Raw genomic sequence first — 23,759 nt, 5'->3', positions numbered from 1 at the left:
GCCAGGAAGGACTAAGACAAGCCCCAAAACTCAATAGCATCAGGGTTAGAAAACCTTGCTCAATGTATAAGCCATTACCTGGGGGGGTTCCTGGAAGGAGCTGCTGCCACCAGGCTCCCTGTGTGGGGCTGGAAAGCGGGGACAGCCTCATCAGTGTAGAGGCCACCATCCTGCCGGTGGTTCAGGCTCACTCGGTCGGTCATCACCACCAGTCCCGTTTCCTAGACAACAGACAACACCCAAACCATTGGTGGGGAAGTGGATGCTGACAGCCCCCAGAAGCATAAGGGAATGAATCACCCTGTGGCCATTGTCCCAATATCACTTTTTGGCAGCTTTGGGGGCATCATTCTTTTTTTGTTTTTTTGGTTTTGTTTTGTTTGTTTTTTGAGATGGAGTCTCGCTCTGTTGCCCAGGCTGGAGTGCACTGGCACAATCTTGGCTCACTGCAAGCTCCACCTCCCAGGTACACGCCATTCTCCTGCCTCAGCCTCCCGAGTAGCTGGGACTACAGGCGCCTGCCACCATGGGGGCATCATTCTTTTATTCTAGGTTTGGTGGCACAGGCTGGGGAGAATATGGGACCCAGTGACCATCCAGGGTGGAGAAGAAGAGAGAACAGCACATTTGAACTGTGGAACCAAATCAGATGGCCCAAACACAAAAGGCTGCATGTTGTATGATTCCATTGAGATGAAACACCCAGAACAGGCAAATCCACAGAGACAGAAAGCAGATTGACGGGTGACTGCCAGGGGCTGAGGGAGGAGAAATGGGAAGTGATTGCTACTAGGGACTGGGTTTCCTTTTGGGGGATGAAAATGTTCTGGAATTAGGTAGGAGTGGTGGTTGCACAGCACTGTGAATATAATAAATGCCACTGAATTTTAAATGGTGAGTTTTATGTTACATGAATTTCATCTCAATTAGAAAAATCATGACCAGATGCGGTGGCACATGCCTGTAATCCCAGCACTTTGGGAGGCCAAGGTGGGAGGATCACTTGAGGTCAGGAGTTCAAGACCAGCCTGGCTAACACGGTGAAACTCCATCTCTGCTAAAAATATAAGAATTAGCCGGGCGTGGTGGCGGGCACCTGTAATCCCAGCTACTCGGGAGGCTGAGGCAGCAGAATCACTGGAACCCAGGAGGCTGAGGTTGCAGTGAGCCAAGATCACAGCACTGCATTCTAGCCTGGGCTAAATAGAGCAAGACTCCATCTCAAAAGAAAATTAAAAAGAAAAGAAGAAAGGAAGGAGAAGGGGAAGGTGAACAGAAGGGAAGGGAAGGGAAGAAGGGAGGAAGGAAGGAAGGAAGGAAGGAAGGAAGGAAGGAAGGAAGGAAGGAAGGAAGGAAGGAAGGAAGGAAGGAAATCAGTTGGCACAGTACCTGACCCCAACCAAGGACCAACTGTGGGATGCAATGATCTCATTTATTAGTTATTAGTATTAGTATTAGTATTAGTATTAGTAGAGACAGGGCCTCACTCTGTGGTTCAGAATGAGGTGCAGTGGTGCAATCATAGCTCACCACAGCCTCAAACTCCCAGGCTCAAGCGATCCTCCCACCTCAGCCTCTTGAGTAGCTGAGACTAGAGGCATGCACCACCATGCCCAGCTATGCAGTGACTCTTTTTATTATGTCCTCATCATTGTACTAATTACTGGGAGCAACTGGATTGAAAAGAAGACTCACTCTAGCCTGGGCTGACTTGGATTTGTGAATAAGAAATTTAAACCCAGTTCCTTTGACTCAAAGGTGTCACCTCTTACTTCCTGAAGCTGATAGGGACCTGGGGTTCAACCTGCCAGGCAGTTCACATACTCATAATTGAAATGCTATTTTTTTTAAAAAAAAGGTTTATTTTGCTAGGTGCAGTGGTGTATGTCTGTAATCCCAGCACTTCGTGAGGTTAAGGCGGGTGGATCCATTGAGCCCAGGAGTTCGAGACCAGCCTGAGCAACACAGTGAAATCCCATCTCTACAAATACAAAAAAAAAAAAAATTAGTGAGGTATGATGGTGTGTTCCATGGTCCCAGTTACTCAGGAGGCTGAGGCAGGAGGATCGCTTGAGCCCAGGAGGTCGAGACTGCAGTGAGCTGAGATCACACCACTGCACTCCAGCCTGGGTGACAAAGTGAGACCTTATCTCAAAAAAAGAAAAAAAAAAAAAAGAGGTTTTTTTGTTTGTTTGTTTTTTGTTTTTTGTTTGTTTGTTTGTTTTGCAAATAGAACTTTGGGAAGTAGGTGGCGGGCATGTGGGTGTTTGTTGTCTAATTCACTCAACTTTTCTGCATGTTTGGAAAATTTCATAATAAAAGCAGCACAGGTCAGGAAGGGAAGGATGCCTTTGAAATATTTTTTATTTATTTATGTATTATTTTTTTGAGACAGAATCTCGCTCTGCCACCCAGGCTGGAGTGCAGTGGCGTGATCACTGCAAACTCCATCTCCTGGTTCCAGAGATTCTCCTGCCTCAGCCTCCCAAGTAGCTGGGATTACGGGCACCCGCCACCACACCCAGCTAATTTTTGTATTTTTAGTAGAGACGGGGGTTTCACCATGTTGGCCAGGCTGGTCTCGAACTCCTGACTTCAGGTGATCCACCCGCCTTGGCCTCCCAAAGTTGGGATTACAGGCATAAGACACGACACCAGGCCAGAAACATTTTTTAAAGAAATGAAAGGCACCCTCCAACGGGACACGCATTTGAGTGGAGACCACCAGCACCCTAAGGTGTGACCCTGTGTGACCCTGAAGGGCGAAGCATGCTCCCATCCCAATCCCTTTCTGTCTATATTACATCATGACAACCTCTGGAGATGGGCACCTGATAGCATTGGCCCCTTTTTTTTTTTTTTTTTTGAGACAGAGTCTTGCTCTGTCACCAGGCTGGAGTGCAGTGACGTGATCTCCGCTCACTGCAACCTCCATCTCCCGGGTTCAAGTGATTCTCCTGACTCAGACTCTCAAGCAGCTGAGACTACAGGAGCACACCACCATGCTCAGTTAAGTTTTGTGTTTTCACCATGTTGACCAGGATGGTCTTGATCTCTTGACCTTGTGATCCGCCCACCTTGGCCTCCCAAAGTACTGGGATTACAGGCATGAGACACTGTGCCCAGCCAGCATTAGTCCTTTTTTTTTTTTTTTTTTTTTTTGAGACGGAGTCTCGCTCTGTCACCCAGGCTGGAGTGCAGTGGCCGGATCTCAGCTCAATGCAAGCTCCGCCTCCCGGGTTTACGCCATTCTCCTGCCTCAGCCTCCCGAGTAGCTGGGACTACAGGCACCCGCCACCGCGCCCGGCTAGTTTTTTGTATTTTTTAGTAGAGACGGGGTTTCACCGTTTTAGCCAGGATGGTCTCGATCTCCTGACCTCATGATCCGCCCGTCTCGGCCTCCCAAAGTGCTGGAATTACAGGCTTGAGCCACTGCGCCCGGCCATTAGTCCTTTTTAAGATGGATAAACTGGAGCTGGGCACAGTGGCTCATGCCTCTAATCCCAGCGACTGGGGAGGCTGAGACAGGAGGATCACCTGTGCAGTTCAGACCTCCTGCCACCTGGGAACACAGCCACCTCCTTCTGCTTTGAAAGCTGCCAGACACATAACCAAGTTAACCAAAGCTGAGGCAGAGCTAAGAGCTGCTGGCACCTGCAGCTCCCTATGAGAAGGTTTTCCTCGCAGCAAAGCATGTCAATCTCATAACACATCCCATCACAAGTTCAAGTTATCCATTTGAACCTGACCATTGACATGCGTAACATTCTGCTCTCCACCGCTTTGCAAATTGGAAGGATCTGCTTGTGAGCTTTCATTGGGGAGAAATGAAAAAGAAAAGTTTGGAAGGTTAGGTGCAATGGCTCATGCTTGTAATCCTAAAACTTTGGGAAGTTGAGGCAGGAGGAGTGCTCAAGGCCAGGAGTTCAACACTAGCCTGGGCCACATAGCGAGACCCCATCTCTAAAAAAAAATAAACTAAAATAGAATTAGCCTGGTGCGGTGGCATGCACCTGTAGTTCCAGCTACTTGGGAGACTGAGGTGGGAGGATCACTTGAGCACAGGTGTTCGAGGTTGCAGTGAGCTATGATGCACCACTGCTCTCCAGCCTGGGCCACAGAGTGAGACTCCATCTCAAAAAAAAGAAAGAAAGAAAAGCTTCCAATTCTGTTTCCAACCCATTTCTGAATCTCCGAGACTCTTATTTCTAGGCAAGAGGACCTTAGAAGGGGGCAGAGGGATCTGAGACCACCTCTCCTTACGGTGAAGGCAAACCCAGAGTCCTTGGTGATGCCCCAAGGCCACGGGAAGACGGAGGAGCGCCGGCGTCGTTGGGCCATCAGCCCAGCCCACCAAAAAGGACCATCCTCCCTGGACACGCCAAAGGAATCAGAAACATCATAATCTTCCAGTTCCTGGAAAACCTGCAGGCAAAGGGGGACAGAGACTGGTCAGCTAAAGTTTTCTTTACAACCCAAACTGGCTCTCGTGGGTGCAGCGTGCTCCCATCCCAACCTCTTTATCACATCATGACAACCTCCAGGAGATGGGCACTGGTAGCATCAGCCCATTTTAAAATGGGCAAACAGGAGCCAGGCACAGTGGCTCATGCCTGTAATCCCAGTCGCTGGGGAGGCTGAACCAGGAGGCTGGCTTGAGCAAAGGAGTTCGAGACCAGCCTGGGCAACATAGCAACACCCCGTCCCTACAAAGATAGAAAAAATTAGCCAGGCATGGTGGTGCATGCCTGTAGCCCCAGCTACTCTGGATGCTGAGGTGGGAGGATCGCTTAAGCCCAGGATGTGTTGACTACAGTGAGCTATGATCACGCCACTGCACTCCAGCCCAGGCAACAGAGCAAGACCCCAACTCTAAAAATAACATAAAATAAGATGGGAAAATTGGAGCCAGAGAGACGAGACCTGGTCCAATGTCATGTTGCAAAAATCTGATGACCTTGACTCCCTGATCTTGCAACTGTGCTAAAGCAGCAACAAGGATGTATCAGGCACCCATCAGGTTCCCTGAGAAATGAACCTGACGGAGAAAGCAAATCTGGATTCAAACGCAGCTCTTCAATTATTAAAATGGGAGATGGGAAAGGGAGAGCAAGAGAAGGTAAGGCCCCATGGAGGTACCAGAACCCAAACCCGAGGGCTCTGCTCACCTGGGCAGGAGTCAGCCGGAACCCAGACCTGAGCAGGTAGACACTCTTATCAACTGCGGCGACACACACACAGCTGCCCCTTGCAGCCCTGATCCGCAGGTCGACAACCTCCCCAGGTTGGGTCTCATTTGCTGAATACGTCACTGAAACCTGGGCGCAAATGCGGCAAGAGATAAGAAACTTGGTTCAGTTGGCCAGGAGTGGTGGCTCACACCTGTAATCCCAACACTTTGGGAGGCCGAGGCGGGTGGATCACCTGAGGTCAGGTGTTCGAGACCAGCCCGGCCAACATGGTGAAATCCCGTCTCTACTAAAAATACAAAATTTAGCTGGGCATGGTGGCGGGTGCCTGTAATCCCAGCTACTTGGTAGGCTGAGGCAGGAGAATCTCTTGAAGCCGGGAGGCAGAGGTTTCAGTGAGCCGAGACAGCATTATTGCACGCCAGTCAGGGCAATAAGAGTGAAATTCCGTCTCAAACAACAACAAAAAAACTTGGTTCAACCCAGGTTTGGTCCAGTCCAGCGGCATCTCTTCTGCCCCACCCATGCACCCCCTGCCCACCGAGGACAGTGGGTCTTTGCCCGCTCTGCCTTGCCACCTGGTTGGAACTGGTCCCACACTGTGATGGGCAGCTGGTCATTGTGCAGCGGACACAAAAAAGGGAACACGGAGGGACAGGGAGAGATGGGAAGGCAGGTGCTGGCGGAGAGCATGTGGCAGTCTGTTTAGAAGTTGTAGGGAGGAGCCAGGCACAGTGGCTCACAACTGTAATCCCAGCACTTTGGGAGGCTGAGGCGGGAGGATCACTTGAAGCCAGTAGATCAAGACCAGCCTGGCCAAAGTGGTGAAACCCCGTCTCTACTAAAAATACAAAAATTAGCCAGACGTGGTGGTGCATGCCTGTAATCTCAGCTACTCAGGAGGCTGAGGCAGGAGAACTGCTTGAACCCGGGAGGCAGAGGCTGCAGTGAGCCGAGATCACACCACTGCACTCTAGCCTGGGTGACAGAGCTAGACTCCGTCTCAAAAAATAATGGTAATGATAAAAGTTGTTGCAGGGAGGGGGACAGGAGGCTGAGGGTGCTGATGGAAACAAGTGCTTCACCTTAAATCCTGAATTCAACAAAGGCAGAAAACAATTGATGGCTTTCCTTATGTGTTGTGAACACAATCTCCTTTTGGGTGACTTTTGGAGACGCTTCAGTAAAGATGCAACTCATGTTCCCACAATTCCTTATGTCACGCTGTGACACAACATGAGTCTTAGATGTGTACAGACCCCCTGGCCAGCACCTTGGAGAAGCCCCGAGGGCCCTTGGCTGTGTCCCGGGTTCAGTGCACGATGCTCTACCTGGTTTTCGAAGAAGGTCTCAACTGCAAATTGAAGGCTGTCGGCAACCCCTTCTCCATTCTCCCTGACGTAGAAGACCAGCAGGCGACCGAGGGGGACCATGCTGGGGGTCACGGCCAGATGAAGAGAGGTCACACACACATTGACCTCAGCTGCTGGGGCTGGTGGGGGCTCTGAAGTGAGCAAAAGTAGAAAGAAGTGGTGAATTATCTGCATCCAATATGCAACCTCAGCCATTCAGGCTCTGCCCCAATTTGCCCTGCACTATATGCCTGTCGACACATTGAGACAGTCTGCATCTTTGGTTTTGAAATGCCCTTCCCAGGCTACATCCTCCATCAACGCTGACTCTTCCCATTGACTCAGCTCTAGGGTCACCATGGGCTCCTACAGAGCAGGCTGGAATTTGCCTAGAATCATCCTCTCTGCTGGGGAACACGGTCCCTGCTCCCTGAGCAGCCCTCTGCTTCCTCCGTGGACAGCAAAACCAACTTGGCCTGTTCAGGTAGCACCACTCCAGCTCCCCAGTATGCCCCTGACCCCCGACCCCTCCCTCTGATTGGCTCCATCTTGCTGGGGCCTGAGGCCAGTAGAGCTGGGCAGCCATTATTTGCTGACTTGAACTGAGTTCATACTTCCTTCCTTGTGGATAAATGATCCTTAAAGGATAGAGGATCTTAGAAGCCTGTCCAGGCACTCCCAAATACTCTACTGCAAGAGAATGAGAGTAGAAAGGCTCCCAGTTCCAGAATGGGCCATCTGTCAGCTGGTTCTGTGCAGAGCTCAGAGCAGCCAGTGGACAGGGATGGTTGGGGGAACTGGGGACAGAAGGAAACTCATGGCCAATAGGAGGAGGTGGGAACCCAATCGGCCTTGGGGTTCAAATCCTGGCTCTGGCCCTTACTAGGCAATGGAAAAGTCCCTGAAACCCCCAAGTCACAGCCCATTCATCTGCAGATGGACACAGTGGAACCACCACCAGCCCAGGCTGCAGTTGGGTTAAATGGGGACAGATTGTGGGGAGTTCCAAGCCCAGGGCCGGCCCCGGACAAGGGTTCCAGGAAGACATAAAGCCCCTGTTATTTCACCCAGAAGAGAAGAGAAGACCAAGAGGATGCAGGTACACCATGCCCAAAGCACAACTCTGGCCAGCAGTTGTCAACCAAGGCAATTCTGCTACCCAGGGGATGCTGGCAATGTCTGCAGACGTTTTTTGGTCATCATTGCTGGAAGGGATGCTACTGGCTTCCAGTAAGTAGAAGCCAAAGATGCTGCTCAGCATCCTACAGTGCATGGGATGGTCCCAAATGTTGACAGTGCAGAGGGTGAGAAAGCCTGCCTAAGAAAGAGGGATCTTCTCTTTCTATCTAATCATCCATCCATTCATATCTTCATCCATCCACCATCTACCCATCCATCCACCCACCCACCATCCACCCTTCCCTCTATTCACCAACCATCCATCATCCACCCACCCACCCAACCACCCACCACCACCACCATCCATCCATCCACCCACCACCACCACCATCCATCCATCCACCCATCCCTCTATTCATCATCCATCATCCACCCACCCATTCACTATCCATCCACCTGTGTATTCATCCATCATCCACCCATCCATCCACCATCCAATCATCTATCCATCTGTTCATCCATCCATCATCCACTCATCCACCCACCCCACTATCCATCCATCTATTCTTCCATCCATCATCCCCCATCCATCCACCCACTATCCATCCATCTATCGATCCAACCATCCATTCATCCATCATCCACCCATCCACCCACCCACTATCCATCCATCCATCCATCTATTCATCCAATCATCCACCCACCCATTATCCATCCATTCATCTTTCTGTCCATCCATCCATCTGTCCATTCATCCATCCTTTTGTCCATCCATCCATCTGTCCATTCATCCATCCATCCATCCATCCATCCTTCCATCCATCCACTATTCTATCAGTCCATCCATCCAACCATTCATTCATCCATCTTCCTATCTGCCCATCCATCCATCGATCCATCCCTCCATCATCTATAGGGCTATTGGCATCTAGGGAGTGGAGGCCAGGGATGCTGCTCAACATCCTACAGTGCCTCCACCACAGAGAATGATCTTGCCCAAATGCTGATAGTGCCAAGGTTGAGAAACCTTGCCTTAGCCTGAGAGACCCTGCCTGTCTATCTATCTATTCACCCATCATTCTATCTATCTACCTACCTATCTCAGTGATTCTCACTTGGGAGTGACTCTGCCCCCTGGGGATAGTGGCAACATCTGAAGACTTTTTAGGTCATCATACTGTGGAGAGTTGGTACTACTGGCATCTGGAGGGGAGAGATCAGGGATGCTGCTCAGCACCCTACAGTGCACAGAGTGCCACTCACTCTAGAGTGATCCACGCCCTTCTATATGTCTATAGTGCTCAAGTTGGGGACCCTGTATTGGCAAGAAGGGCTTTGAAGAGGAGGGGACTAAGGAAGTCTCCTGGGAGGAGGGGAGGAGGGCCTTATAAGGAGCACATGGTGTCAAAAGGAAAGAAAAGGAAGAGGACTCATAGGCAGAACCACCTGGGCAAAGAGGCAACAGCACAGTGTGGGCCAGTGCAAGAGCCCAGTCTGTGGCTGGCTTGTCCCTGTCCCCTGCAGACACAGAGTGAGAAGAGCCTGGGGCCTGAACCTCTCCACTTCCAGCGGCTGATCACTGTCCTCCTGGACCAGTCTGGTATTGTTAAGGATGTGTCCCCTCTGCCCCAAGGCAGGCTCCCCTCTCTGCTGGGTCTTGCCTTGTCCCTCCTCGCAAGAGCGCTCATCTCAGTCTCAATGGTTCAGAAGGAAGAACAGGAACCTTCTCCCTGCTGCTCGGCTCACCTGTCTCAGAAAGGTGTGTTAAACGAATCGGTTTCTCCAGGGCAGGGGCTGCCCGCTTGCTTCGCTGCTGGGTGACGTGGGCAGGCTGCTGGCCCGATAGCACAATATTGCCCCGCGCAGCCACCTCGTAGTACAGGGTAAAGTTGCAGGGACATGTGGACTTCACAGAAAAATCGGCTTCTTCCCCAACCTATGGAAGACACGCAGCATGGGGGACCCTGCCTGGCACCAACGTTGCAGCTCACCACAGGGAGATAGCCACTCTGGGGCCAGAGGGAGGCTGGGATGGCTGAGGGAGCGGAGTGCCCAGCATCCATTCCTGGCCCCTAGGTTTTTGTTTTGTTTTGTTTTGTTTTCTTTGTTAAGATGGTGTTTCACTCTTGTCACCCAAGCTGGCACGCAATGGTGAGATCTCGGCTCGCTGCAAACTGCCTCCTGGGTTTGAGTGATTCTCCTGCCTCAGCCTCCTGGATAGCCGAGATGACAGGCACCTGCCACCATGCCCATATAATTTTTGTATTTTTAGTAGAAACAGAGTTTCACCATGTTGGCCAGGCTGGTCTCAAACCCTGACCTTGTGATCCACCCACCTCGGCCTCCCAAAGTGCTGGGATTAACAGGCGTGAGCCACCGCACCCAGCCAGTGGCCCCTAGTTCTGTATATGGCCTGAGGCTCACCTCCTTGCAGGATTGTGGTATAGATGAAACGTGACGATGGTGTGAAAGCCCTCAGTAAGGTGTCATGCAGTAAAGAATTGAACCTGGCCCAAAGAGAAGGCTGGCCTTTGCCCATAGCTCCTGGGAGGTGATTTAAGCTCTTCGAATGTCCTGCCTAAGAGCGTCTTTGTCTACTTGGGGTCTTGGGTCACATCAGGTAGTAATAAATATGATTTCTGGAGGAGGCCTTGGGCCATGCAGCATCAGATCAACCTGTGGAGAAGCTGGGGAATGAGATTTAGTCACAGAGGCAGGTGGTCATCTATGTCTATGTGACTGAGCCCCAGTGAAAACTCTGGACACCAGGCCGGGTGTGGCAGCTGATGCCTGTAATCCCAGTGCTATGGGAGGCCAATGCAGGAGGATTGCTTGAGGCCAGGGGTTTGAGACCAGACTGGGCAACATGGCAAGATCCCATCTCTATTTGAAAGAAGAAGAAGAAGAAGAAGAAGAAGAAGAAGAAGAAGAAGAAGAAGAAGAAGAAGAAGAAGAAGAAGAAGAAGAAGAAGAAGACAAGATGAAGACGAAGACGAAGACGAAGAAGAAGAAGAAGAAGAAGAAGAAGAAGAAGAAGAAGAAGAAGAAGAAGAAAGAAACATAACTCTGGACACCAAGGTTCCAGGGAGCTTCCCTAGTTGGCAGTACACCATGCATGCTGTCCCACATCTCTGGTGGGACAATAACACTGTCCGTGCCTCTACGCAGAGAGAATAAGTAAGTTCATGTTCAGAATTCTTCCGGACTCTGCATCATCAGCCTCTTGTCTTCGCTGATTTTCATGTGTATTGTTTAGTGCAATCAATTGTAACCGTAAGTATAACAGCTTTTAGTGAGTCCTGTTAATTCTTCTAGAGAATTAAAGAAACTGCAGTAGTGTGAGGACCCCCAAACTCTGCAATTGGCATCAGAAGAAGGAATTGTCTTAAGAACTGTTTACAGCCAGGCACAGTGGCTCATGCCTGTAATCCCAGCACTTTGGGGAGCGGAGGCAGACAGATCGCTCAAGTTCAGAAGTTAGAGAGCAGCCTGGGCAACACAGTGAGACCCCCCATCTCTACAAAAAGTACAAAAAAAAAAAATTGGCCGGGCATGGTGGCACATGCCTGTAGTCCCAGTTACTCAGGGGGCTGAGGTGGGAGGGTCGCTTGAGCCTAGGAAGTCAAGGCTTCAGTGAGTCATGATCGCACCACTGCACTCCAGCCTGGGTAACAGAGTGAGACCCTGTCTCCAAAAAAATAAAAATAAAATACTGTTTCCTAATTTTGAATGTGCTAATGCCGCCAATGGGCTAGGCCTTCTCTTAGGATATGAACTCAATGAGTTGGGTCCTATCATAGTCCCCAAGTTCCCAGAGGGGAAAACTGGAAACTGAGGCCTTGGTTCTTTGTCCAATGTCAGTGAGTGTAGGGCAGGATTCATACTCAGGGGAGCTGATGCTAAGGCCCCACACTGAACCCTGAAGCTGCCATTATTCTGGTATCAGGAAAGCTAAGGCCTCCCAGGTCTTAAGATCTCCCTAGGGGGTTGGTATGGCCATGTCCAATACTTAGCCCTAGGAATCCCCTCCTCTGTTCCATGTTTTGCAACCTGTGACTGTCTCCAAATGTTGGGATCACCCTGAAAGCCCAGAAGAGGGATATCTGGAGTAGGGGAAGAATGACATTATTGCTGTGGAAGCTTGAGCAAATCATTTCACCTCTCTGAGCGTGTTTTCCCATCTGTAAAATAAGGCTGTTATCTCCTGGACAGAGGGTCCTGAGGCTCCAATGAGATGATGTGTGTGTCATACTCAACATTGTACAGTGGACACTGTAGGTGGCTAATAAGTGTCATTCTGGCCAGGTACCAAGGCTCACACCTGTAATCCCAGTACTTTGGTAGGCAGAGGTAGGCAGATCACTTAAGCCCAAGAGCTTGAGATCAGCCTGGGCAACAAAGTGAGACCCCGTCTATAAAAAATCAAAAAACTTTGGCCAGGTACAGTGGCTCACACCTGGTAATCTCAGCACATTGAATGGCTGAGGCGAGAGGATCGCTTGAGTCTAGGAGTTCAAGACCCGCCACGGCAACATGGTGAAACCCCATTTCTACAAAAATACAAAAACTAGCTGGATGTGGTGGTGGGTGCCTGTAGTCTCAGCTACTCAGGAAGCTAAGACGGAAGGATCACTTGAGCCAGGGAGGTCAAGGAGCGGTGACCCATGATCATGCCACTGCACTCTAGCCTGGGCAACAGAGTGAGATCCTGTCTCAACCAATCAATCAATCAACCAGTATTTTTTAAGTAAACAAATAAATAAATAGTAAGAAAAATAAATGTCATTCTACCTCCCCCTAAAGGAAGAATCTGTCTGTTTAAGAAGCTGGCCCTAAGGGACTCCCAAAGCCAAATTTGGAAAATTTGAGCAGCAAAAAGAAGAATGTCAGCTGAGTGTGGTGGCTCATGCCCGTAATCCTAACACTTTGGGAGGCTGAGGTAAAGAGATTGCTTGAGTTCAGGAGTTCAAGACCAGCCTGAACAACATGGTGAAACTCCATCTCTACAAAAAATATTTAAAAATTGCTGGGTGTGGTGGCACAAGCTTATAGTCCCAGCTATCTCAGGGGGCTGAGGCAGGAGGATCACTTGAGCACAGGAGGCCAAGGCTGCAGTAAGTCATGACTGTGCCACCACCCTCCAGCCTGGGGTGCTATAATTTGGCTGTGTCTCCACCCAAATCTCATCTTGAGTTGTAGCTCCCATAATTTCCATGTGTTGTGGGAGGGACCCAGTGGGAGAGAATTGAATCATGGGGACAGTTTCCTCCATACTGTTCTCATGGTAGTGAATAAGTCTCATGAGATCTGTTAATTTTATAAGAGGTTTCCCTTTTCACTTGGTGCCCATTCTCTCTTGTCTGACACCATGTAAGATGTACCTTTCACCTTCTGCCATGATTGTAAGGCCTCCCCAGCCACATGGAACTGTGAGTCCATTAAACCTCTTTTTCTGGCTGGGCATGGTGGCTCACGTCTGTAATCCCAGCATTTGGGGAGGCCAAGGCAAGCGGATCACCTAAGGTCAGGAGTTCAACACCAGCCTGCCCAACATGGTGAAAGCCCACCTCTACAAAACTACAAAAATTAGCCAGGCACGATGGCAGGTGCCTGTAATCCCAGCTACTCAGGAGGCTGAGGCAGGAGAATTGCTTGAACCTAGGAGGCAGAGGTTCCAGTGAGCTGAGATTGTGCCATTGCACTCCAGCCTGGGTGACAGAGCGAGACTCCATCTCAAAATAAATAAATAAATAAATAAATAAATAAATAATAATAAACCTCTTTTTCTTTATAAATGACCAAGTCTTGGGTATGTCTTTATCAGCAGCATGAAAATGGACTAATATACTGGGTGACCAAGCAAGACCCTGTCTCAAAAATAAATAAACAAAAAAATAAAAATAAACAAAGAAAGGAAAAAGAAGAGTGTCGAGGTCATGAAAGACAAGGAAAGACTAAAATTTTCAGATTGGAGGAGACCAGGGAGACGTGATGACTACATGTGATGTGGGACCCTAAAGGTGATCCCAGATCAGACAAGGCCATGAGTGGGAAAACTTGGGGAAATCCAAATCAAGTCTGGAGTCTGGTTAACACTGATGTCCAGTGTTGATTCTTAGCTATGACAAATGGATCATAGTCTTGTAAGATGTTAGCATTAGGGGAAACCTATCAAAATCTCAATGGCCTTTTTTGCAGAAATGGAACTGATCCTAAAATTTATATGAAAACACAAAGGACTCAGGAATCTTGAAAAAGAATAATAATGCTGGAGGACTCACACTTCCTAATTTCAAAACTTACTACAAAGTTACAGTAATCAAGAGAGTGTAGTACCAGCATAGGGAGAGACATAGAAACCAATGGGATAGAAGTGAGAGCCCTGAAATGAATCCAGACAGCTAAGGGCAACTGATTTGAAAGAAGGGTGCCAAGACCATTCAATGGGGAAAGAATAGTCTTTTTAACAAACAGTGCTGAGACAACTGAATAGATGCATGCAAAAGAGTGAAGTTTGTGTGTGGTGGCTCACACCTGCAATCTCAACACTTTAGGAAGCTGAGGTGGGAGGATCACTTGAGCCTAGGATGTTGAGCTGCAGTGAGCTATGATCACACCACTGCACTCCAGCCTGGATGACAGAGCAAGGTCCTATCTCAAAAAAAAAAAAAAAAAAAAAAGAGAGAGAGAGAGAGAGAATGAATTAATTTGGATCCCTACCTCACACCATATAAAAAAAATTAACTCAAAACAGATGAAAGACCTAAATGTAAGAGCTGAAACTATAAAACCCTTAAAAGAAAACACAGAAATAAATCATGACCTTGGATTTGGCAATGGTTTCTTTGAGATGTGGCACCAGAAGTACAAGGAGCAAAAGAAAAAGAGAAATGTGATTTCACCAAAATTAAAATTTTTTGTTGCACTAATGGACTCTGTCAGAAAAGTGAAAAGATAACCCATAGTACAGGAGAAAATGTCTGCAAATTACACATCTGATGAGGGCTAGTATCCAGAATTTAGAAAGAACTTTCACAACTCAACAAACATAAACAATCCAATTATTAACAGTAGTGGGGCCGGGTGCGGTAGTTACATCTGTCATCTCAACACTTTGGGAGGCTGAGGCAAAGAGGATCACTTGAGGCCAGGAGTTCAAGACCAGCCTGGGTAGCATAGTGAAACCCCTAAAAACCAAGTGCATACACACAAGTGAGCATGCACACACACAAAAATGCAAATGCACACCCATGCATAGTCACACATGTGTGATACAATCATGCAGTCACACATGCAGGCAAACACTAAATGTAAATTACATTTTAGGGTACCCCTTGAAAATCTGAATATTGCCTATGAATTAGACAATATAATTCAGTGAACGTAATTTTCTTAGGTATGACCTAAGAAAATGGCCCTGACGTCAGGTAATATAATGCCTTTTATTAAGTATACATTATGGTCAAGTATTTAAGAGTATTTAAGAGTGAAGCACTATCATATCTGTAACTTGCTTTCAAATGCTGCAGCCAAAAAATGTGTAGAGAAATGGGTGGATGGGTGAATTGGTAGATGAATGGATGGATGAAGGGAGGGACAGAGGGAGAATGGATGGATGAAGAGTGGATGAATGGAAGGATGATGGGTGCATGTATGGATGGATGAATGAAGGGTGGACGAATGGATGAAGGGCAGATGGATGGTAGATAAATGGATAGGGGTAATGGGTGGATAGCTGGGTGGAGAAAGGAAAGAAGGAAGGAAGAAAGGAGGGAGGGAGAGTAAATGGACGGATGGATGATGGAGGGATGAAGGGAGGTGCAGAGGGAGGGTGGATGGATGGATGAATCGATAGATGGAGGATGGATGGATGGATGGATGAAGGGTGGATGGATGGAGAGAAGATGACTGGATAAAGGGTAGTAGGTGGATGGATGGGTAGAGGGAGGGAGGGAGGAAAGAAAAAGGGAAGGAAGGGTGAATGAATGGAGGGAGAGAGGACGGATGGATGGAGGGATGAAGAGAGGGATAGATGGAGGGATGGAGAGAGGGATGGAGGGTGGATGGAGGGATTAATGAAAGGATATAGGCAAAACATTAATTTATAAATCTAGGTGAAAGTCTTATGGTTGTTTATTACATTAACGTTTTCAATTTCACTCTAAATTTATAAATGTCCCCCTTATAAAAAAGACACCCACACAAAAGTCCCCTTCTGCTTGAGATCTTGGGGGGGAAAAGGAGAGCACAAACCTTTCTCCTCTTCTTTACTAAATTTGTGGCATCAAAACAATCTTAAAAGATTGGAGTGACAGCCCCCATTTAACAAGCAAAACAGGTTCAGAAGGGTAGGTGCTGAGACGTGGAGAGTTGAGACCCCAGCTCCCCGCTGCCTGGGCCCTGGTGCTAGAAGAGAAAGAGGTCCCCACACCATGCCCATCCTAGCCCCAGCATGAACCCATCTTCCCTCCATGCCCTGAGGTTATGCCTGGGCCACTCACGGCAGTTTGGTGGGAAGGAGGAGCTGGAGTTTGCTGAGCCACCTCAAACTGGATTGAGATATCACTCGGGGAGCAAAATCTAAGTGACAGAGCCAGGTCTCCCCCTAATCAGAACAACAGTCTGGCCAGCTGAGAACACAAGGTTCCTTCCTGCCCCCTGAGGAGGAGGCCAGCGCCAGTGTCCCCGCCCTGCACCGCTGGTTTAATGGCATTACAACAAGAACAGTGTGTTCAGCCAAGCTGGGCATGATCCTGTCTGACTTCTTATTCTTACAACCTCTGCAAAGGGCTGTTAATCCCAGGAAACAGGCAGTCTCGGCGCCACGATTCCTCGAAGCTAAACCCCAGGGGCCTCGATGTGATCAGAAACGGAGTGAGAGGTTTATGGGCTGGTAGGACCCTGGGTGCTGTAATGGCAACTGGTTTCCATTAGGGGTGACATTTCTGCCAAGGCTGGGGCTGTAGCTTGAGCCAGAGGCTCTGCTGGGATTGCGGCCAGGATGCAAACGGCCCAGCCAGTGAGCCTGCCACCAGCCCACGGAGTTAACAGAGGGGTGATGGACCTTAAATATAGATGTGTATGGCCGGGCGCGGTGGCTCACGCCTGTAATCCCAACACTTTGGGAGGTCGAAGAAGGTGGATCACCTGAGGTCAGGAGTTTGAGACCAGCCTGGTCAACATGGTGAAACCCTGTCTCTACTAAAAATACAAAAATAATTAGCCGGGCATAGTGGCAGGTGCCTGTAATCCCAGCTACTCGAGAGGCTGAGGCAGGAGAAGTGCTTGAACCTGGGAGATAGAGGTTGCAGTGAGCTGAGATTGTGCCACTGCACTCCAGCCTGGGCGACAGAGTGAGACTCTGTCAAAAAAAAAAAGATATATATACATATATATACATGTATATATATGTATCTAGATGTCTATGAACACACATGTACACAGTATATACATATACATGCACATATATACAGTTGACCCTTGAAAAATACAGGTTTGAACTGCCCATGTCACTAATATGTGGATTTTCTTCCACCTCTGCCCGAGACAGCAGGACCCACCCCTCCTCTTCCTCCTCCTCCTCAGCCTATTCAACATGAAGACGACAAAGAAGAAGACCTTTACAATGATCCATTCCCACTTCATGAACAGTCAAGATATTTTCTCTTCTTTATTATTGTTTTTTTACCTGAGCCTGTCAGTGTACCTTATGATTTTCTTAATAACATTTTCCTTCCTCTAGCTTACATTAGTGTAAGAATACAGTATATCATACATAGAAAGTACAAAATCTGTGTTCGATGACTCTTTATGTCATCACTAAGGCTTCTGGTCAATAGTAAGCTACAGGTAAAGTTTAGTTGAGTTTAGTTTTGAGACAGGGTCTTGCTCTGTCACCCAGGCTGGAGTACAGTGGCATGATCACGGCTCACTGCAGTCCCAATCTTCCAGGCTCAAGCGATCCTCCTGCCTCAGCCTCTTGAGTAGCTGGGACTACAGGCATGCACCATCACATCCAGCTGGGGTTTTTTTTTTTTATTTGTTTTCGTTTTGATACAGATGGGATTTCACCATGTTGCCCAGGCTGGTCTCAAACTCCTGGGCTCAAGCTATCCTCCCGCCTCAGTCCCCCAAAGTGCCGAGATTACAGGTGTGAGCCCCCACACCCGGTCGGGAACTCTACTTCTTGTTCAAGGCTTTTATAAACTTACAACTGCTCTTAAAAACTTAAGTCTATTGGCGGGGCGCAGTGGCTCACGCCTGTAATCCCAGCACTTTTTGAGGCCGAGGTGGGTGGATCACAAGGTCAGGAGATCGAGACCATCCTGGCTAACACAGTGAAACCCCGTCTCTACTAAAAATACAAAAATTAGCTGGGCATGGTGGCGGGCACCTGTAATCCCAGCTACTTGGGAGGCTGAGCCAGGAGAATGGCGGGTGAACCCGGGAGGCGAGCTTGCAGTGAGCTGAGATCACGCTACTACACTCCAGCCTGGGCAACAGAGCAAGACTCCGTCTCTTAAAAAAATAATAATAATAAGTCTATTAATTCAAAGAAAAATACACACACACATCTTATACAATTAGAATTGCAAAATAATAGACCCAGGATAAATGAATGGCAGACACAGCTCTAAGTTCACCTTGTCTTCGCACTCAGTGTGCCTGTGTGGAGAAACTCCCAGGGCCTCTGCACTAAGGGAAGGCTGAAGGCAGTGGGGAATCAGGCCCCATAGCAGCAGCTCTGTGTCAGGTCTGGGTGCAGTGGTGCCCTGAGGCAGAGTGGTGATCAGCATTGTCAGCCCTGGGCCACAGCCTAAATGTCCATAAGAAATAAATAGCAGGCCGGGCGCGGTGGCTCAAGCCTGTAATCCCAGCACTTTGGGAGGCCGAGATGGGCGGATCACGAGGTCAGGAGATCGAGACCATCCTGGCTAACATGGTGAAACCCCGTCTCTACTAAAAAATACAAAAAAACTAGCCGGGTGAGGTGGCGGGCACCTGTAGTCCCAGCTACTCGGGAGACTGAGGCAGGAGAATGCATAAACCCGGGAGGTGGAGCTTGCAGTGAGCTGAGATCCGGCCACTGCACTCCAGCCTGGGCAACAGAGCGAGACTCCATCTCAAAAAAAAAAAAAAAAAAGAAAGAAAGAAATAGCAATGGGCCGGCGCAGTGGCTCACGTCTGTAATCCCAACACTGGGAGGCCAAGGTGGGCAGATCATGTGAGGTCAGAAGTTCAAGACCAACCTGGCCAACATGGTGAAACTCCATCTCTACTGGAATACAAAGATTAGCCAGGCGTGGTGGTGGGCACCTGCAATCCCAGCTACTCCAGAGGCTGAGGTGGGAGAATCACTTGAACCCTGGAGACAGAGGTTGCAGTGAGCTGAGATCACGCCACTGCACTCCAGCCTGGGTGACAGAGTGAGACTCTGTCTCAAAAAAAAAAAAGAAAGAAAAGAAAAGAAATAAATAGTAATGCATGCATGCATTCCACAGAATTCTCCCCTTGCTGGGGAGATAAAGGATCCCTGTGTCAGCTGCAGTGTTAGGTCCCTTAGAGCAGGGGTCCCCAACTCCTAGGGCCATGGACCAGTACTGATTCATGGCCTGTTAGGAACCGGGTAACACAGCAGGTGATGAGTGCCAGGCCAGCAGTCAAAAACCTCATCTGTATTTACAGCCGCTCGCCATCACTCACATTACCACGTGAGCTCCGCCTCCTGTCAGATCAGCAGCGGCAGCATTAGATTCTCCCACGAGCGTGAACCCTATTGTGAACTGCGCTTGCATGGGATTTAGGTTGCATGCCCCTAATGAGAATCTAATGCCTGATGATCTGTCACTGTCTCCCATCACCCCCAGATGGGACTGTCCAGTTGCAGGAAAACAAGCTCAGGGCTACCACTGCTTCTACATGAAGGTGAATTGTATCATTGTTTCCTTATATATTGCAACGCTATAATAATAGAAATAAAGTGCAAAATAAACATAATGTCCTTGAATCATCCTGAAACTATCCCCTGCACCTGTGCCCCGGTCCGTGGAAAAATTGTCTTCCACAAAACTAATCTTTGGTGCCCAAAAGGCTGACTACTGCTGCCTTAGAGGCTCACTCATGCTGCTTTTTATTTGAGAAGGAATATTGCTTTGTCACCCAGACTGAAGTGCAGTGGTGTGATCTCAGTTCATTGCAACCTCCACCTCCCAGGTTTAAGCAGTTCTCCTGCCTCAGCCTCCCGAGTAGCTGGGATTACAGGCACGCACCACCACACCCGGCTAATTTTTGTATTTTTAGTAGAGATAGGGTTTCACCATGTTGGCCAGGCTGGTCTCAAAATCCTGACCCCCAGTGATCCGCCCGCCTCAGCCTCCCAAAGTGCTGGGATTACAGGTTGAGCCACGGCACCCGGCTCATGCTGCTTTTTGGATCCCGCATGGCCCAGGAAGGGCAGCACCTGAAAATCTTACCTGCAGTGGATGGGAGGGTGGCTGTAGCTGCAGGTAGCACTGGCTGGGGGAGTACCAGCTTCCGAGGGAGAGGTAGCTGGGCAGGTACTGAGCCCCCACGGGCTTTCCGTTCAGTGCTGTCACCTTGGTCTGAAGAACAGAAGACACTTGGGTCAACACCTGAGTCCCAAGAGCAGAAAGGGGGTCTTGGGGATACTTCTGCCTGCTCTGCTCAGAAGTAACACCCTCTCATGCTCCAGTATCCCTTTGGAGAACCCCCTCCCCAATCCTCAGGGAGTAGCATCCAGTTGTCCAGCCCGGTCATCCTAGCTCCAAGAAGCAAGCGTCTAGCTGGGCACTGTGACTCACGCCTCTAATCACAGCACTTTGGGAGGCTGCAGCAGGTGGATCATCTAAAGCCAGGAGTTCAAGACCAGCCTGGTCAACATGGTGAAATCCTGTCTCTACTAAAAAAAAATACAAAAATTAGCCAGGAGTGGTGGGGCACACCTGTAATCCCAGCTACTCGGGAGGCTGAGGCATAAGAATTGCTTGAACCCAGGAGGCAGGGGCTGCCGTGAGCCGAGATCACACCATTGCATTCCAGCCTGGGCAACAGAGCAAGACTCTGTCTCAAAAAAAAAAAAAAAAGAAGAAGAAGAAGAAGAAGTAAGTGTCAAAAATTGGTCGAAGGGTGTTGGGGGCCAGGCACAGTGGGTTCATAGCTGTAATCTCAGCATTTTGGGAGGCAGAGGTGGGAGAATCACTTGGGCCCAGGAGTTCAAGACCAGCCTGGGCAACACAGCAAGATCCGGTCTCCACAAAAAAATTTTTGAAAATTACTGGGGCGTGGTGGCGCATGCCTGGAGACTCAGCTACTAGGGGAGGTTGAGGCAGGAGGATCACTTGAATCCAGGAGTTCAAAGCTGCAATTAGCTATGATCACACCATTGCACTCCAGCCTGGACAACAGAGCTAGACCACGTCTCTGAAATCATTTTAAAAAGAAGTTGGGCTGGGCGCGGTGGCTCACACCTATAATCCCAGCACTTTTGGGAGGCCAAGGTGGGCAGATCATGAGGTCAGGAGATCAAGACCATCCTGGCCAACATGGTGAAACCCTGTCTCTACTAAAATACAAAAAATTAGCTGGGCATGGTGGCATGCACCTGTAGTCCCAGCTACTTGGGAGGCTGAGGCAGGGGAATCACTTGAACATGGGAGGCAGAGGTTGCAGTGAGCCAGGATCATGCCACTGCATTCCAGCCTGGGCAACAAGAGCAAAACTCCATCTCAAAAAAAAAAGTTGGCCTGCCTCTGTCTCTGGCTCCTGGGACTCTAAATAGGGTATAAATGGGCCACACCAGAAAGGCCAGTTGTGTGATTAGACCGCTGGGCTTTGAGCCACAGGATATCAGCCCCACCTCCAGGGAAGGGAGAGGGCAGGAGACTGAGATCAGTCCCATGGCCAATGATTTAATCAATCATGCAGATGAAATGAGTTCCCCACAAAAAACTTTGGATGCCAAAGCTCAGGTGAACTTTCCTGCTTAGCAATGCTCAACTTGTGGGGATGATATATCCTGGTTCTGTACAGAGCACACACAAAGCTTCCAATCTGGGAATCGCCCAGACCTTGCTCTACGCATCTTTCTCTTTGGTTGGTTCTAATTTGTGTCATTTTGCTATGGTAAAGCTGTAATTAAAAGGTGGTGGGGTAGTGGAATTTGCAGCCAGTGGGTGTGAAGCACAGGTGGCCCGGGGACCCCTGGACTTGCAGCTGGTGTCAGAATTCAGGGTAGTCTTGTAGAGAGGGCTGTACCCATCACCTGTGAAGTGTGGCCCAGCTCCGGTAGCTGATGTCAGAAGTCACTGCAACCTCCCACCTGGTAGGGGGTGGGCAGGGCAGATCTCTGGTTCCTCAAGGAGTCTGAGAGATGCCAGGCTATGGTCATTCTCTTAAAACAGGACAATGGGGCCAGGCGCGGCGGCTCACACCTATAATCCCAGCACTATGGGAGGCCGAGACAGGGGATCACGAGGTCAGGAGATCAAGACCATCCTGGCTAACATGGTGAAAATCATCTCTACTAAAAATACAAAAAAATTAGTCGGGCATGGTGGCAGGCGCCTGTAGTCCCAGCTACTTGGGAGGTTGAGGCAGGAGAATGGCGTGAACCCGGGAGGCGGAGCTTGCAGTGAGCCGAGATCGCGCCACTGCACTCCAGCCTGGGCGACTGAGCGAGACTCCGTCTCAAAACAAACAAACAAACAAACAATTAAAAAAAAAAAAAAAAAAACAGGACAGTGGGCCCAGCACAGTGGCTCACAGCTGTAATTCCAGCACTTTGGGAGGCCGAGACAGGTGGATTGCCTGAGGTCAGTAGTTCAAGACCAGCCTGACCAGCATGGTGAAACCCTATCTCTACTAGAAATACAAAAATTAGCCAGGTGTGGTGGCGGAGGGGGGGCGCCTGTAATCCTAGCTACTTGGGAGGCTGAGGCAGGAGAATCACTTGAACCTGGGAGGCGGAGGTTGCATAAGTCAAGATTGCGCTCCTGCACTCCAGCCTAGGTGATAGAGCAAGACTCTACATTTAAAAAAAAAAAAAACAGAACAGTGGCCCAGGTGACCAAACAGCTGCTGTGTGTCGAGCAGCAGATCCAACACAAGAAAGCGTGAACACATCTGGCTGTGAATGTCGAGTGGCAAAGGCAGTGGCTTCGGTAGTTAAAACCTTTAGGGACATGATGCCCACAGAGGACAAAGTGACCACAGTGTCCTCAGTTCCCATCTACGTATTTACTCTCTGCAGGGCCGCCAGGTCCACTGCCAGTTCCCAAAGCCAAGCGCTGGGACATCCTCTCCAATCCCTCCTGTTCTTCCCTCCCCTGATGATGGGACATCAAAGCCTGCCGGATCTACTTCTTCAAGAGCTCCAGTTTAGGGACCTCTCTGTCCTCACCTCCTGTCTGCCTGCCTGGGCCCTCCCTGAGCCACCCCTCACTGAAGACTCTGGAGTGATCACTGCGTATCAAAAATCAGATCAGGCCAGACATGGCGGCTCATGGCCTGTAATCCCTATGCTTTGGGAGGCTGAAGTGGAAGGATGGCTTGAAGCCAGGAGTTTGAGACCAGTCTGGGCAACATAGCAAGATCCCATCTCTACAGAAAAATTTATTATTTATTGATTTGTTTGTTTGTTTGTTTTTGAGATGGAGTCTCACTCTGTTGCCCAGGCTGGGGTGCGACGGCACAATCTCGGCTCACTGCAACCTCTGCCTCTCAGGTTCAAGCAATTCTCCTGCCTCAGTCTCCCGAGTGGCTGAGATTATAGGCGCCTGCCACAACATCTAGCTAATTTTTGTATTTTTAGTAGAGACGGGATTTCCCCATGTTGGCCAGGCTGGTCTCGAACTCCTGACCTCAGGTGATCCGCTCAGCTCAGCCTCTCAAAGTGCTAGGATTACAGGCATGAGCCACCGTGCCCAGCCTCTACAGAAAATTTTAAAAATTAGCTGGGTGTGGTGCTAATTACAGGCATGCACCTGTAATCTCAGGTACTTGGGAGGCTAACTCAGGAGGACTGCTTTAGCCCAGCAGTTCGAGGCTGCAGTGAGCTATGATGGTGCCACTGCACTGCAGC

At 49.2% G+C, this 23,759-nt stretch overlaps 2 protein-coding genes across 3 annotated transcripts in view; both read right to left on the bottom strand.

The window, feature by feature from the left end:
- The window catches only part of CPAMD8 (C3 and PZP like alpha-2-macroglobulin domain containing 8), a 119,832-nt gene that overhangs the window by 61,746 nt on the left and 34,327 nt on the right, over window positions 1–23,759 (bottom strand). Inside the window, exons 13-18 of the mRNA XM_050769895.1 lie at window positions 20,134–20,262; window positions 9,407–9,596; window positions 6,521–6,693; window positions 5,169–5,318; window positions 4,264–4,425; window positions 79–221 (exon numbers count right to left, since the gene is read on the bottom strand). Coding sequence (XP_050625852.1) covers window positions 79–221; window positions 4,264–4,425; window positions 5,169–5,318; window positions 6,521–6,693; window positions 9,407–9,596; window positions 20,134–20,262 — 947 coding nt within the window. The remainder of the gene's footprint in view (window positions 1–78; window positions 222–4,263; window positions 4,426–5,168; window positions 5,319–6,520; window positions 6,694–9,406; window positions 9,597–20,133; window positions 20,263–23,759) is intronic.
- The window catches only part of SMIM7 (small integral membrane protein 7), a 357,382-nt gene that overhangs the window by 303,723 nt on the left and 29,900 nt on the right, over window positions 1–23,759 (bottom strand). The window contains exon 1 of one of the 2 annotated variants that reach the window (XM_050769889.1): window positions 6,448–6,451. The exons of the other annotated variant lie outside the window; for it this stretch is intronic. The gene's annotated coding sequence lies outside the window, so the exon portion shown is untranslated. Of the gene's footprint in view, window positions 1–6,447; window positions 6,452–23,759 lie in introns of those variants that run through there. 2 annotated transcript variants of the gene reach the window in all.

The sequence above is a fragment of the Macaca thibetana genome, chromosome 19 (assembly GCF_024542745.1).
Source record: "Macaca thibetana thibetana isolate TM-01 chromosome 19, ASM2454274v1, whole genome shotgun sequence".
Lineage (NCBI taxonomy): Eukaryota > Metazoa > Chordata > Mammalia > Primates > Cercopithecidae > Macaca > Macaca thibetana.
Note: the sequence above shows the minus strand (reverse complement) of the source record. Positions and strands in the feature narration are given on the sequence as shown.